Below are 16,189 nucleotides of genomic sequence, written 5' to 3' on the forward strand. Positions count from 1 at the left end.
TTATTATTATTATTATTATTTTTTTTTCGTTTTCTTCTTCTCGTTTACTGTCAATTACTTTCTTCACTATAAATATATATATAATTTTCCCAAACATAACTTCTCTCCTATAATTGTCCCTCTTACGCCTTTACAAGTGGAACATCTTTCTCATCATTGTCACTCTCCGTTTGTGTAGATCTACTTTAAAGAAGTGGTTTTTGTCCTTCTTTTAATCCCATAAAAACTTCATTTACAGCACCGTGATTCCCTGCTTCCACCGGTGTTCTGCTCTGACTGTTTGCATCAGCATCTGAAAGCTCGGTGGTTTCTACTGTGGATGCGAAACACGTCCCATGTGTTGCCACCATTTTCCCAAATGTACTGGTGGAAAAAACATTTTCCGCTGGTGGTTTCTCTTGTCTCGCCTCATCAATAGTTCCAGTCATAGTATACTGCGTTTCCACAGCACGACCAAATGTATCCTCTGCATTTTGTACAATATTTCTTCCATTCTCTTGGTTATTTTCATTAATTCCATCAGAATTTGTATGGCCTATTCCCAAGTAAGTTTCACAGCGGTCTGTGAGTTGGTTTAACCGTGATGAAAGCTCCTCAGCGATTTGAACTAATGGACGTTTACTTAATTTAAACGGATTCACTCCCGTACGTCCCACCAGAACTTTACCACCTTTTGCTTGTTTTTCACCATTAACATTTGGAGTAATAAGAGATGAAACAATGCCTTGCAGGTTTTCCAAACAAACAATACAATCTTCTAGGGCCAATCGCGTTAAAAAGTCTGAAGTCTCCACTAAATCCACTGAACTCTCAGATCCAAGTGTTTGATTCTCTGGGACACTTTGATTAACAAACATTGGTACTTCTTGTACTTTTTTGTCTGGAGATTGTTGTTGTTTTTGTTGTTTTTGTTGATGTTTTACTTTTTCCTTTGGTTGTAGATGTTGTTTTGAATGAGGGTCTCGATGTATAGAAATGCCTGAAGGCCGCGCCGCGGCTTCGCTCTGCAGACTACCCCTCGCCGCACTGCGGCCTGCACGCCGGATGGAAACAGAACTGCGCCGTGGCTCACTGCGGGCCGCCTTTCCCATTCCACCACAACTATTCCCAGTCGTGTGCACAACATTAGTAGAAGTATTGGTAGTGGTATTCGTATTAGTATTGGTAGGAGTATTAGTTGTGATGGGAGTTATGGGCGTTGTGGGAGTACTAGTAGCGGGATTACTAATAAAGGTTTTGGTCGCAATCTTGCCGGGCTGTTCTTTGAGAACCACACAGCGTGATTTACGACCCACAGAAAGAGAACTCATTACAACCGAAGGATTCGGTGGTTTCTCTTCTTTTTTTTTTTTCTTTTTTTGTTTCTTGTTGTTGTTGTTGTTGTTGTTGTTGTTATTGTTTATTTAGGCTATTCTTTCTTTTTTTGTTTTGTTTGTTCACTTTCTTACTGGCTACAGCCAGTTTTCCCCACCACCACCACCCAGAAAAAGAAAAACACACAAAAAGATATCTACAGAAAACCAATGAAGAAAAGAAGAGAAACAAATATATAAATACACACAGATGATATAAACATCAATACAGCAGCAAAAAAGGAAACATTTTAATTAAAAAAAAAGAAAAAAGAGAAAAAAAAAAATATTGTGTACAATGCCGAATTATCACTAACATCATCGTTCGACAGAAAAAAAAAAGACGAAGTTTTCGTCCAACTTCCCCTTTTTGATATTAACAAATCACAAGTTACTGAAATCGCACATGTGTGAGTTTTGCTAATGTCAAACGTTTTGAAGGGGGCGCACAAACGTTTAGTGGAAAGACAAGTAAAAAAGAGTAAACACCAAAATGATACCCGGCAATTACAGGAAAAAAAAAATAAATAAATAGAAGAATCATAGTAAAAGAGAAATATACGGAGAGAGAAAGAAAGAAAGATGGAGGAAGAAGTAAGAGTGAGAGTTACACAACGAGTATTCCAAAATCCGCCCTTTTCCCCCTCTTTCTCTCTTTCTTTTTTTTTTTTTTTCTTCTTCTTCTTCTTTTGTTCTCCTCCTCTTCATTCCTTTACATTGTGTTGTCACAAACTTCATAAAGGCAGGATATGACGACAACAAACAAAAGAAGAAGAAAAAAACAAAAATAAAAATAATCCCTTTCTACTAGCTGACACTACCATCAATTCTTCTCTCATTCCATAACATTTTACAGGACTACATTTTATGATACCGTCTTTTTCTCTAATTGCAATTCACCCGACATGGCCTTTTGTAAAAAGGTGTTCAGATCATCAGAGGACTTCACATCCTCAAGTACTTTATATCGAATCGTATCTCGCTTTGGTGCTCGTAAGAGAAGTACATTATGAGTATTTTCACTCTTTAGTTTATCCACCACATCCGAAAGTTCAAAAGATTCACGAAGGGCCGTCAAAAGTACATCACGGTCCTCGTGAGCCTCAAAGAAGAGGAGTGGCTCATTGCGGAAGAGTTCATGTACACTGTCTAACTTAAACGCATTGGTGAGTGAGACCACACATAATGGAGCCTTTTCACCATTTCTATGCATTTTAGGTGAACAAAAGTTCTCCAACAACTGTGTGGTTAAACGAACAGGTCGAACCGGCATCGCCAACCTACTGTTAGTATCACCATTGTTATTGTTGTTATTGTTTCCATTATCATTCACATTTGATGTCTTTTCATTGTTTTTTCCTTCATTATCCTCTCCTCCACTTGCTGTTCCCTCTGTTTCCAATTCATCCAATGTATTTGTTGCACAAGCAAGTAAAAATTTAGCGATGGGTTCATATGCAATTTGTTTTCCCTTGTACACTACCGTGTTGATATTCTCTTCTGTGGCATTGAGTACTGCAATCGTTGGAAGCTGATGAACTCCAAACTCTGCTGCCAATGTTGATTTGGCTTGACCACCAACAAAATAAAACGGCATAGACTTCAATCGCGGAGAGTGCGAGAGAACAGAAAAGATGGGAGGAATGCGCGTCTTGGAGGAGAAGAGCACCACCACCTTCTTTTCAGGTGCAGCACGAACAGCCTCCCGCAGGGCATCACTATTCAATATTGTTTTTATCCCAGCAGAGGTAATAAGACTCATAGCTCGGTTTTGAATAGCAGAGGCCTGTCGTGGTCCATCATACTCACTGGCTTTGTAAATTTTCTTTTCACCAACATTCCAATACTTAATCGTGGGGAATCCACGAATACCGAATTGTTGTCCCAATTGTGAGTGTTCATCAGCGTTAAGGGCCCCAACGCGAATTGTTCCTTGTGTGGCTTGTGCAAACTTCTCCCACTCTGGATGAATTTTCCGGCAGTGTCCACACCACGGGGCGTAGAAGAGAATATACACCGGTTTATGAGTACTGACAAATTGATTAAATGTGGCTGGCGTCAATTCCGTCACACCAGAGGATTTACTAAACGGAAAGGCATTTGTTGTCCCGCTTGATGTAAAGAGCAGAAGAAGAAAGATGGAAAGTAACATCATCCATCTTGAAGGAGATAAAGAGATGATCATCCGTCTATCTTTCCACTCTCTCTTAATATATAATATAGCTATATATATATATTTGTGGAAGTGTTACCTTCTTTTGAGTCTGCCTTTTTTTTTTCTTTTGTTTTCTTTCCCGTTTTCCTTTTTTTATCCAGATAGCACTTTATCAATATGGAAACATCAGAATGTTCAGTAAAAATAATAATAATAAGAATCGAAAAGAAAAAAAAAAAGAATATTAGAGATTTCTCAAGTCATAGAGGTACACTATATACAAGGGTATTACAACATAGAAAACAAAATAACCAACTAGTAACTCTTCCATCACAACAGAAGTATATCTCTATACATAGACTTTTCTGTCAAGTCGAGATAACTATACAGAGGTATCATTTAATGATGATACACAAACGCAATGCCCTAGGGCTAATAAGAAATAGCAAAACAACAGTAATTAAATGAGACACAAGAATAGGAAAAAAGAGAAAACAAAAAACAAAAAACAAAAAAAAGAAAAAAAGAAAAGAGAAAAAAAAAACTAAATAAACTAAGACAATACGATCTTTTTTCCTCACATACACCGGTTAACAAAACTACATTAAGAAAGCAAAGCATTTTTTTCTCTCTCATACACTATTTTCCCTTAAATTAAATACACTCCATGGTTGTTGTTTTTTTCCTCTTTCTTTATGTGTGTATGTTTTCTTCAGGTAAATAAGGTAGAATAAAGGGAAATTTGAAGATATGAAAAGAGTTAATGTGATGCTATCACAGTTCGGCGCATCCAGATATTCGTTGCAGCCCCAGTTACTACCAACAATACCACAGCAAAGTACATACCCCAAATATCCTCCATAAATGGTTTCATTCCAATAAAATTTGTACCAAACCAAGATGTAATTAATTCTAATGGAATAAAAAAAGTTGTAAATATTGTCAATACGCGAAGATGATCTTCTAAAGTATATGCGGCTACAGAAAACTGTAGGGCTAAAAGTGAACGTGACTGATCATGAAGTTCCTCAGCAAGTGATACGGCATTTGTGAGGAAAAGTATTTCCTTTTGCTCTCGAACATTAATTGGTACATTTAAAGATTTAAATAATTTTATATAACATCTCTGGGTTTCACGTAAGAGGTTCGCATAAATATTGGCTCGTCTGTGAATAACATGTACTTGTGTTAATATCTTGGAAAGTTCACTCATTTTTGTAGAGGAATTAAACAAAATAACTTCAAGTTCATCTAATCGTTCAGCATATTTATAATCCATATGTTGAACACTTTTTGTGATCCCGTGAACGAGTTGACGTACAATTCCCACCCAAGTCTCTTCACGTAATAATCGTGTTGTCCACGATTTTAACATGTCTTCAATAAATGGGATTCGATAACGGTGAACAGTCACAACTCGCCAACGTACGGATAACTGATCTTCACTATCTTCTTTATTATTATTATTATTATTATTATTATTATTATTATTATTATTATTATTATTATTAGTCTCTTGTTCGGTATTCACTTTACTACGCCATACATTTGCTTGTGCTTCACTTAATTCATTTCCACTTTCATTAGATGGATGACTTTCTTTAAAGAGAAAGATATGAATGCGATCCGTTAATTCCATCATGGTAGCATGAGCAGAGACAAAATACCCTTTCGTATTCATATGACCATTTCTACTATTTTTACCAAAAAGTGCATTACGGCGTCCATTACGCACACGAGCCTCATCTTTATCATTGAAAAAGATATAACTATCATCGTCATCATAATCACGGATATCATTATTAGTAATATTAGTATTCTTATTCTTATTATTCTTCTTTTTCTTATGAGAACTACCAGAATCAACTTGATCACCGTATTCATCCCATCCCTCATCATCCAGAGCAGGTTTACGATGTTCGCTTGTATGCCCGGACCTGCGAAAGTCTTTTACTTTTTCGTGCAAAATAGAAGAGAGCCAAAAGGGCTTCTGTCGTGCACATCGTAATGTCAGACACGCCCAAGTATCTTCTACACGCACAAACGGCAATGGACGAGTATTATAAGAAACTGTTTTGATCATATCCGGCGGGAGTTTCCAATTGCGTAGAGTCTCGACAGCATAAGCCACAAAGTCACCATCACGATGAAAGGAATCATCCGCCCACGCATGCGTTCGTCCAGCGACATCCAACCAACGTACCCCAGTAGTGGTAGAAACCTCTGTTGTTGTTATTAACTGAACATTACTTTTACTACTCATATGGGTATCTTCACTTATTTTTTGTTTTTTATTTTCACTAGATTTTGTTTCCTGTTCAGAACAGGCATGACTCTCTTTTTTCGGCCCTCGCAAGAAGGTACTTGTGGAGAAAGTAACACTTCTATTATGAGTAGCAGAAAGGAGAAGGTTTCTACGCAAAGATCGTACAGCGGGTCTTTGAAAAGATGATAAAAGTATCAAAGAGACCATACTTTATTATTTTTTTTTTCTTTTTTACTTCTTTACTTCACTCTTTCTTTTCCTCGTTATTCTTCTTCTTCTTTTTGGGTGGCTGCCGGAGTTTTAAAAAAGGTCAAAGTAACTCTTCTCTATTTTGTTTAGATGTGTATATTTCCCGTGGTGGTTGATGGGATAGACTGTCTCTACAGTCGCTGGGGGATTATGTGGGCAGCTGTACTTCTTCACACATTGACACAGAAAGAAAAAAAAAAAAAGAAAGAAAGAAAAAACTAAAAAAAAAAAAGATGACAAACAAGCCCATAATGATGGAAGCCACAAGATGGAAGAGTTAAACAAAAGAAAAAAAAAGAAAGATAATAACGAAAAAAAAAAATTATTCGTATAACAAATAAATAAATAATAATAATAATAATAATAATAATAATAATAATAATAATAATAATACGCCAAACAGATCCACTCCTTTTCTTTTTTTTCTTTTGTAATTACAGTTTCCCCCTCCAACATTACAATTCAAAGGGAAACAAAAAAAAAAAAGAAGGAAAACGAAGAAGGAAAAAATGTAAATAAAAATAAAAAATAAAAAACAATAACATAGAGAAACAAATATATATATATATATATATATATGTAAACGTTAAAAAAGGGGGGAGGGCCAATAAGTTTTTTTTTTTTTTTTTTTGGTTGTTCTTCTAGTTACCGGATGAATTATTCGGCATTCGGCCAGCGCGTGCCTGTTGATAGATCTTCTCAAGTCTCTGAATCTCCTGCCGTTCCTTTGCCCGCTTCATCTGCACTTCTTCCGATTCTCCACGGAACATGTGTTGATTCTTCACAAGATACTCATCAATCGCATCATGCTCTACAATAGAAATAAGATCAAATGGTAAAAATCCATATCGAAAGAGAGCATTTAGTCTATTAATAGCAAAGTTGTAATGACGACAAATCTCCTGTCCTGGATTAATACGTGCGAGTGAATAAATAGTGATAGCCCCTTTTCCATTCGCTGCAGCACTTGGACCAACACGAATACCAGAATTCGGCCGATTGGAGTGATTCACTAAATCCAGCATAGGCACAAGTGATGTTTCTACCGGATCTGATCTTTTCATACAGCGACGCATCAAACGACGGGCTCGACGTAAAAAAATAGATCCATCATAATAATTTATAGGAGGCATGTGCTCTACACGTGCTAACACCAAACGTGTAATGCGTCTAAATGTATCTATAGAAAAAGGTGGAGATGTTTTCTCATGTATGGCTGTAATATTACGATGAAACATGGTAGTCATTTCATCATAACTTTGTCGTTGCCAAGTATCTAAAGCCATTCCATACATACCAAAAATAAATTGTTCATTAAAATCTTCATCATCAATGAGTCTAGCCCATGGCATAGCTCCACCACGTAAAATCTGTGAAATACGCATTACTTCTTCAGCATTTTGAGCATGTGTAATATCAGGTAAACTTGAAATGATGGCACTAAATTGTAAACCAAGATATAATTGTGGGGCCATCATTTTAAATTCTTCATCTCGTATAGCATTACGAACTCCATCAAGTGTTATATACGGAAGTGTATTAGGTTTAGTATGAATATTTGAGGTAGTGTAGATACTGGAGAGTGGAATAGTAATAAGAGGTTGATTCGCTTCTATTGGTTTACTTTTAGTACTTAAAAATAAACCCCGTACTTGTGATGATCGTACACCTATAAAGGTATCTTGATGTAATGTAATATTAAAATGATTACGACAGGCTTCATAAAAATCACGTGGAAGTGTTGATGCGGCACCATATAATTCTTTTCCAATACAAGCCCAACATTTTGTTGGTGATAACATAACTCAACAGAACTAGAAGTAACTGGAGAGAAAGAAAGAAAGAAAAAAAAAAAAATAAGTTACTATTAACTTTTCTCTATTCTCTCCCCACTCACCTTTTTTTTTTATTTTTTATTTACTTATCAATGTATATATTTGTACGATTATGAGTATATATCTCTTATCGTCCACCAACTATCTCTATTTCTTTGTTGTTTTGTTTCTTTTCAATTTCCTTCTATACTTTTCTCGTCCCAACCGCTTTTAATCATATTTAGAAAAAAAGAAAAGAAAAAAAAAATAGAGACTGATTCTAATAAAAGATCCATTCTTTTTCTTCTTTTTTTTCTTTTTGAAGTCAATGCCCCTGTTAGTGGACTCTCACAGAAATATATATTTTCTTTTAAAAATAGTTTTAAAGAAGTAGGAGAACGTAAAAAAGCAAAAATCAAAAAAAAAAAAAAAAGATTTTCAGCCATGTTTTGACGTTTTCTCCGTATTTCCTGATGTCTTTTTCTTTTTTCTTTTCTTTTTAATACAATCACAGTAGAATTTATTATTAATTATTATTATTATTATTATTATTATTATTATTATTATTATTATTATTATGACGATGACTCCTGTGGCTTATACGTCAAATCTGCAATTAAAGCAATGTGATCTGATGGATAAAGTTTATTAGGCAACGCAACATTCTGAGAAAGTTCACTCTCCGCAGGAATAGGAACTGTACGCAGAACAGAGAGTCGTGATGGTGAGAAAAAGATATAATCAATAACTTCACGGAAGGTCATGGTGTAATTTGTCCACGGTAGATTTGGGTCTGTCAAACCATACGCATCTGTCAATTGCAGAGGGGCATCAAGATCCTCACGAAATGCAACAAACGGCGGTTGACGTTCAACTTGCATTTCCTCATCTTTTTCTGTTTTTGTTTCTTTTTCTTTTTCTGTTGTTGTTTTGGTGATTGGTGGGAGTGCGGGATGATTCTCATCACTTGTGGGAATTCCCTCTTCTGCCTCTTCTTCGCTAATCCCCAGCAGTCGATCACATCCCCAGTGGAAGAGTTCACCCTTATCCCATGAGGGATGAGAGGCCTCCGTACGTCCAGCCGTCACCAGTCGATATCCACCGGTAATGTGAGTGAAATTAAAATCTCCACAGAGAACAACAGGAAGTGATTGCAATTCAGAAAGAGATTTTAATTTGTGTAGTAACATATAAATTTGTAAAAGACGAATATGACAGGCATTGGCGTGATAAAAGAGATGTGTATTTCCAACTAAGAGTTTCTCATTCGTATGAAGATCTTTTAATAATAATACAGTACCAATGGAAGTTATATTATCAAGTGCCTCTCGAAATTCGGGAAAAAATATTATTCGTGCAGCTAAATCTGGATGATCTTCTTGTAAAGTAGACCAATTAAGAGGAAATGAATGTTTTTCTACAAGAGAAAAACGACTACGTTTGTAAAAACATGCACAACCCTCACGTATTCCACCATTTTTATTTGTATAATGTCCATCATATCCCTGATGACGTAAAGTACGTTCAAAAAATTGTTGAAATACACTTTTTCCACATTCTTGAAGACAAATAATATCTGCATGGTAAGCAAGAAGTTCTTGTATTATTCGTACCTTTCGATTATCTAAAGATAATATCTCATCTGTTGCAAACGGGTAAATACGTTTCTTTGCACTACCTTTACTACAAAACTCATCGTGAAGGACATTATACGTAACGACTCGAAATGCAGGAGCTTTAACAGGTAGTGAAGTCTGTTTCCAACGTTCAAGATATGGTAATGCGCTACGAACAGGAGGTAAATCAATTTGTGTCCATAAATCTGAATCTCCAGCAGGTGAAACACGCAGTAAAAGTAAATTCCCTATATGTTCTTCCAATGGTGTAAAGACAGCATCTGTAGAAATAACACGCATTGAATCTTTTTCATTTTTACCACAACTACGAATACACCATTCATAACGTACATCTGTTTCTGATGTGAAGAGAGTTGTAATACCGGAACAAACCGCAGGTAAACCAACATAAAGAGCAGAAGGTGGTACAACAGATGTAATCGTAGGAACATTATATTTTACTCTTACAACAATAGTACCAATTAAAATTTCTCTAACATATTTCCAAAAGTCTTTATTCGGTAATGAAGTATCCAATACTTTTAATGAATTTGTATTACTTATTGAATCCTTCTTTTCTAAATCTACATTACTATCAACTCCACGAACTTCTATGGCTTGACAATTTTCAAGTATTTCTTCTCTTGTTGTTCGTTTATTTATTTTTTCTCCTTTTTGTTGTGAAATAAGAATTTGAAGACGAGCAAGTGTTTTACTCGCAATTTCATTTTCATCTCTTGCCATATTCTTCTGCCATAATGTATCTTTAGATGCATCTAATTGAATACAGAGATCTAATGTAATAATAGAACTATTCAGAGGATGAAGTACAACAGCCGTATTAGGTTCACGTGCCATTCGCACAATACTTGATTTCATCTTGGAAGCAGCAGCTGTTGATGATGTGGATGCCGAATTAAAAGAAAAAGAAGAAGCAGCAGCGGTTCGAGATTTAGACATTTGCCTTAAATTTCGTTGAAGCCAAAAACGAGAAACACCAAAAAGGCCTCCTTCAGCCCCGCACAAGTGAAGATTATAACGAAACGTTGTGTATGTATGTATATATATATATTAGAGTGTGATTTTAGTGATCCGCCTTAATGAATAAGAGAGAGAGGGGCAGAATAAAGGTGATATTGCCTGTGGGACTAGACTCTAGATAAGGGATCACCTAGAAAGTTGATGATGCTCACAAACACTCTCTCTCTCTATTGATAATACGATTGCGCTTTTATGTTGAAAAAAAAGGGTAAAAAAAACCCTCTTTTTTTTTTTCTTTTTCTTAAACACACCCTTCATAAGAAAAAAATAATGAAATAGAAGAAAAAAATAAAAAATAAAAGAAAAAAGAAAAACCACAACAATCGTAAAAAAATACAAACTATATAAAAAAAAAGAAAAAGAAAAAAAAAAGAAAAGAAAGGGGAGATTATGTATAACTGCACGACCAGCAGAAACAACTAATCCTCCATACACCCAAAATAAATAAAAGAATGAATGAATGAATGGATAGGGTTTCTCCACTATGTGGGTAAGACACGATTGCTAAGATCCAACGCGGAGTTCCAGCAGGACTTCTCTAATGTATTTAAATCGTCAAACATCGGCAGAATGTACACATGCCATCCTCTATGGCACTCATAACAGAACCAACACAACATCGCCAACACAGCGGCCGCCATGCAAGTTGTCATTGTGGTGTTTAATACTAAAAACATCGACACATCACGTGGAAAGGGCGGCAGTGGTTTAAATGTACCGTTGTATCCAACTGTGTACATCACAGTGGAGTGATCGCCCACTGTCAGGATCACAGCAAACAGCAGCAACAGAGAAGTGAGGCCAAAGAGTATAAAAGCCAGAGGATAGAAAGCAAATCGATGAAAGGTAAGTGGGGCTGCGGCACTAATGGTATTAAAAATAAGTAGAACCGTAAATAACGGCTCAAATGTATCTACAACCCCCATAATTTCAACTAGACTATTGAATACACATTATTCAAATGGAAAATCAAAAAAGAAAAAAAATGGAGAAAAGAGAGTTTATAAAGAATATGTAAAAAAGCAAAAAAAGGAAAAAAAATTAATAGTAAATACTACATATACAAGCCATTAAACTACTCTCTTTTTTCTTTTTTTTTTTTTGTTGTTGTTTTTACTCTTCAACTTATTTCCTTTTCTTCTCTCTCGATCTCTTCCTCATTCAGGTATGTTCTTCTACGTTTTCTGACACATGACCGTCCTTTTTTTTTTTTGTTGTTGTTAACACCCATCCGTTTAAAAAAAAAAAAAAATATGCACATACAAAGGCATTTCATTAGAAACATCCAGGGGGAAAAAAAAATTTAGCTTCAAAGACAAATAAAGCATCTCTCTACCTCTTTCTCTCTCTCTCTCTCACACACACACTCTTTCTCTCTTCCCTATCCCATAAAAGAAGTAAAAAAAAAAAAAGCATGTAAATATTGTTGAGGGCAACTAAAGAAATTTTATTACAACAAATACAATGAGCAAAACATTTGATATCTCTTTTTTTTTTCTTTTTGATACTTTTGGGAAGTTGGAAGCTGCACATAAATGTTTCTGTATGTGCTTTATTAGGGCTATTTTCTGGTGGTAGAGATAGACAACCCACCATTGTTGTTTCCTGCCTTGTACGATATGTATTGATGATATATATGTATACGCAGAGACACATACATACATACAAAATCAGAGGGAAAGAAATATAACATGTTTCTGAATATTTCCCCTTGATTCACCAAATATTGCAATATTGATGATAAAACCTAACATCTGTTTTTTTTTTTCGTTTTTCTATTTGGATTCTTTATCTGATTTTTTTTTTCTTCTTTTCATTTTCTTTTCTTTTCGTTTTTCTTTTTTCTTCTTTTTTTTTTTTCATGTGTTGATAGTAGCCATGACTATGAATAAAAATAATTCCCCTTCTAATATCATACAGACAGTGGACTATTATCAGCAGTACCCCGTTCATACAATATATCCTCTAACGCATCAATCGTGGTTGGTATATTCACCCGCGGCATTCGCAAAATAAGTGGACCTATCGGCTTTCCCGCGGTCTTCGCCTCCTGCGGTGTGAGTGTTGGATACGACTGCGGCTGCTGCGGCATGTGGGCCGCCACGAATCGCTCCTCAACGTCGAAGAACATGCGGAACTTGGCGAGGGCCGTCGCCTGATACCCGCGGTCCATGTGTGTGGAGAAGACCACACAGCGGGCGGGGTCGACGTGGATTTTCTCCGCGGCGCGCAGGAAGATATCCACATGCGGCCGACTCTTAATCCGCCGATCATACGCCTCCTCTCCGTCAATGTAGGCGAGGATGAGAGACAACACATCGGGATTATATTGCATGAGGGCCTTCAAACTGCGAGTGTACGTTACAACGGCGAGGGCAATGCCACTCTCGGCGAGATCACTTAATAACGCCCGCATGCTACTATTCACTTGAGGCATTTCCCGAGAGACAATCTCCGCCATTTCTGCCACTTTGGCATTAGCAAGACCATAACGAGTTTCCACAATCTCCGCATCATCCGGGGAACCGAGTTCAAGATCAATACCGCGTTCTAAGAGAACATTATGAATTCCACTAAACGCAATTTCTCGTTGTTCTGCTTGATAAATAACTTTCGTTACATATTCTGTTTCTGTCATGGGTGGAATTTCGCGTAGATGAAGGACACGATGGTTTTCAAATAAAGATTCAAGTGTTTTATACCATGCCATAAAGTTAATATCCATAATATCATCAAATAAAGATTCACAAAGAAATATAGCACCTTCAAATTCTCCTTGTTTACTACTCATTAATCGTGGAACAGATACTTGAGTTTTAGCAGAACAACGTCTATAACCTGAATGAAGATGAATACGATGACCACTACCATGAACAAACCGAATACTATCCCCACTAATAAGATCATATGTGATATTATTTGCATCAATAGTTGTTCGTAAAATAGAACCTCGCCAACAAAGTGTAAAACTTACTACATTTAAACCTGCAGGAAAACATGGATCCAAGTGAAGATTATGACGAACTAAATTAAGACCTCCTATTCCACAAACAATAGCAATCCAAGAAGCTGACATGGCAGCAAAATTAAGTCCTTCATCTGCAGTATAAATAATATTATCCAAATCAAGACTCATTAATGAACGTAAAAATGGTATACCCTGAGCAAAAGATTTTTTAGCATGAAGTTCCATAAGTGCTACAAGAGCAAGAGATTCTGGAGAATCATATGTACAAAGAGGTTTATAATAAGCTAAATTTCGTACAAAATCTTTATTTTCAAATTCATTTTGATACAAAAGCATTCCTAATAATACCTCTGGAATATCAACAAGTTTATGACGAAATATTGCTAAAGGATGATAATTCATAGATAATGGATGTTTCGCACGTTCACCTTTCCATTCTGCTAAAGTATGAAAATGATCATGAACCATATAAACTCCAAGATGATCATTACGACGAATAACAATTCCATCAGAAACTTTTTGAAAATTTTCAAGTTCAGAAATATCGATATCAATTTCTTTTAATAAACGAGTCATAACTTCTTCTCCAAGAATTTCTAATTGTTGTTTATAAAGTTTTAAAGCATGACGTAAATGCATTTTAGCAGATAAATGAATATAAAAATTACCTGAAGCACTACCATTGTATTCATCAGGACCTGCAATATTATCTAAACGAAAAACTCCTTCATTTTCTACCCATTCACCTAATTGTGGCCATACTCTTGCAGTTTCTAACATTAATTCAAGAAGCCATAAACGATCATTATCATCTATATCTTCAACTGCCATAAAATATATATTAATAATATATCCTATTTCTGCATTTACATGTAAACGTGCATGATTTATAGTACTATAATAATGACATTCCGTACCTTTTATAGTACTACGAGGAAATATAGCACCATGACTAAGAGAAATTCGATGTGCATTTATTCGTGCTTGTGGAAGTAAAGAATAAAGACTTCGAATAAGTTCTAAAGCACGTGAAGGAAATGTATATGTATAGAAAATACCATGATATAAATATTGTTGAAGATCATATTGTAAATTTTTTTTAGTTGCAGAACATCCACTACGAGGTAATCCATTCGGTAAATTATATGAAACGCAAAAAAGTCTAAATGCATTATATAATAATGCTAAACGCATACGATTTGGTGTTAATTCTCCTTGTTGTTGTAAATCGATATAAAAATTATTCCATAATTCATCAAATATCACTCGTTGTTCTGCTATAATATCAGAAATACTTGGAAATGTACGTAAAGGTGATATATTTCTACCATTATAGTGTCTAGCCAAAAAAGTTAACGTTATTTTTTCTGGTACATTTTCTGTAGTAAGTACTAAAGAAAAACGCCTTTTAAAGGCTATACGTTTACCATTACGATTACATTTATGAGGTGAAGCTCGATTGGCAAGACTATGATCACTTTCACTATCGCTAAAGAATGGAACGCTTGAAAAAGGTCGATCGTAAGGAGAAATCATATTTTCATCTGGATCTGATAAAACTTCTTGATCTGGTAAAATTTTACAAGAACTATTAGAATACTCCACAAGACAAGAAGATTGTGTGACAGTATTTACTATTAAACCAGATGTAAGTGATTGTAATAAAAATTCATCTGTAGAGTCTCCACGTAAAATAACCCAATTACATAAATCTATGGTAATAGTTGCAACAAAATCAAGAGTGTAAGAAGTTGAAAATTCTCCATTTTGGCTAGAAGCAATTTGTCCCATGGAACGAGAAAGAGTAGTAGACTCATTTAAATGCATTTCACTTGGTGAATTATTAAAAGAGAAACCACTATAAACCACATCTGCTCCCCATAGATCTAATTCTTTCACAGAAACCACTCGACGATATTCTCCATCAAACATTAGACCACCATCTCCACTCATTACATCATTACAATAACTATGATAGGTAGCATCACGCAAACTGAGTCGTCGTAATGGCATAGCCCGAAGTGTACCAGAATCTCCATCTATCAGGCAATCAAGATTCACATCACATATAGTTGCCCCAACCTGCATCTCTTCTGGTAAAGCTTTACTATCAATACAAGTATCCAGTGGAAGACTATGATAGACACCATTCATAAACACACTTGTTTGAAAACCAATAGTTTCACATTCGCTGCGGTGTCGAACCCCCACGCAGCCGTTCGTGCCGTACATCACACCATCTGTCACTCCACTAGAGACATACGCTGCAGCATCAGTTCCCTGCACAATATCCCAATCATCTAGAATGAAAATAGGCCGTTTAGGGACCTCGTAATCACGAGCTAAGAAAGTTCGGTTACCAGGAACCATATTCTACTTTCCTTATTAGTATGTGTCTTTGAATTTTATTTTTTTGTTGTCTTTAGGCAGAGTTTCTTTTTTTTTTTTTTTTGCTTGTTTGCTTTGCTTCTTTATTTCTCTCCGTTTTTTTCTACTTTAATCCCTTTTTTTTTTGTCTTATTTCTCCTGTGTCTGGTCAATAAAAGAACCAGACCACTTCTGGAGTGACCCTGTTTCTTTTTTTTTTCTTTTTTTTTTGTTGTTTTAAGAGAACATTGACCAGAAGAAGTGTATTAAAAAAAAAAGAAAAAAAGGATACAAAGACACATATATAGACAGAGAGATAGAGAGAGAGAGAGAGAGATAAACACGAAAAAAGAAATAGTAA

At 35.6% G+C, this 16,189-nt stretch overlaps 7 protein-coding genes across 7 annotated transcripts; all 7 read right to left on the bottom strand.

Moving 5' to 3' along the window:
- Nucleotides 1-185: 185 nt before the first annotated feature.
- TM35_000014860 (uncharacterized protein) lies at nucleotides 186-1,310 on the bottom strand (the record flags this gene model as incomplete). The annotated part of the gene is made up of 1 exon (XM_029021167.1): nucleotides 186-1,310. The coding sequence occupies one exon, from the start codon at nucleotides 1,308-1,310 to the stop codon at nucleotides 186-188; it is 1,125 nt and encodes a 374-aa protein (XP_028887675.1).
- A 907-nt stretch (nucleotides 1,311-2,217) lies between these two features.
- TM35_000014870 (putative thioredoxin) lies at nucleotides 2,218-3,504 on the bottom strand (the record flags this gene model as incomplete). The annotated part of the gene is made up of 1 exon (XM_029021168.1): nucleotides 2,218-3,504. One exon carries the CDS (start codon nucleotides 3,502-3,504, stop codon nucleotides 2,218-2,220), a length of 1,287 nt encoding a protein of 428 aa, XP_028887676.1.
- A 763-nt stretch (nucleotides 3,505-4,267) lies between these two features.
- Nucleotides 4,268-5,980, bottom strand: TM35_000014880 (uncharacterized protein; the record flags this gene model as incomplete). Its single annotated transcript, XM_029021169.1, has 1 exon — nucleotides 4,268-5,980. One exon carries the CDS (start codon nucleotides 5,978-5,980, stop codon nucleotides 4,268-4,270), a length of 1,713 nt encoding a protein of 570 aa, XP_028887677.1.
- Nucleotides 5,981-6,663: 683 nt separating this feature from the next.
- Nucleotides 6,664-7,824, bottom strand: TM35_000014890 (uncharacterized protein; the record flags this gene model as incomplete). The annotated part of the gene is made up of 1 exon (XM_029021170.1): nucleotides 6,664-7,824. The coding sequence occupies one exon, from the start codon at nucleotides 7,822-7,824 to the stop codon at nucleotides 6,664-6,666; it is 1,161 nt and encodes a 386-aa protein (XP_028887678.1).
- Nucleotides 7,825-8,411: 587 nt separating this feature from the next.
- On the bottom strand, nucleotides 8,412-10,412 carry TM35_000014900 (2,5-phosphodiesterase; the record flags this gene model as incomplete). The annotated part of the gene is made up of 1 exon (XM_029021171.1): nucleotides 8,412-10,412. One exon carries the CDS (start codon nucleotides 10,410-10,412, stop codon nucleotides 8,412-8,414), a length of 2,001 nt encoding a protein of 666 aa, XP_028887679.1.
- A 563-nt stretch (nucleotides 10,413-10,975) lies between these two features.
- On the bottom strand, nucleotides 10,976-11,419 carry TM35_000014910 (uncharacterized protein; the record flags this gene model as incomplete). The annotated part of the gene is made up of 1 exon (XM_029021172.1): nucleotides 10,976-11,419. The coding sequence occupies one exon, from the start codon at nucleotides 11,417-11,419 to the stop codon at nucleotides 10,976-10,978; it is 444 nt and encodes a 147-aa protein (XP_028887680.1).
- Nucleotides 11,420-12,405: 986 nt separating this feature from the next.
- TM35_000014920 (glycosyl hydrolase) lies at nucleotides 12,406-15,831 on the bottom strand (the record flags this gene model as incomplete). The annotated part of the gene is made up of 1 exon (XM_029021173.1): nucleotides 12,406-15,831. One exon carries the CDS (start codon nucleotides 15,829-15,831, stop codon nucleotides 12,406-12,408), a length of 3,426 nt encoding a protein of 1,141 aa, XP_028887681.1.
- Between the last annotated feature and the right edge of the window lie 358 nt (nucleotides 15,832-16,189).

Source organism: Trypanosoma theileri, assembly GCF_002087225.1.
Source record: "Trypanosoma theileri isolate Edinburgh chromosome Unknown TM35_Tth_1_V1, whole genome shotgun sequence".
In the NCBI taxonomy this organism is placed as follows: domain Eukaryota; phylum Euglenozoa; class Kinetoplastea; order Trypanosomatida; family Trypanosomatidae; genus Trypanosoma; species Trypanosoma theileri.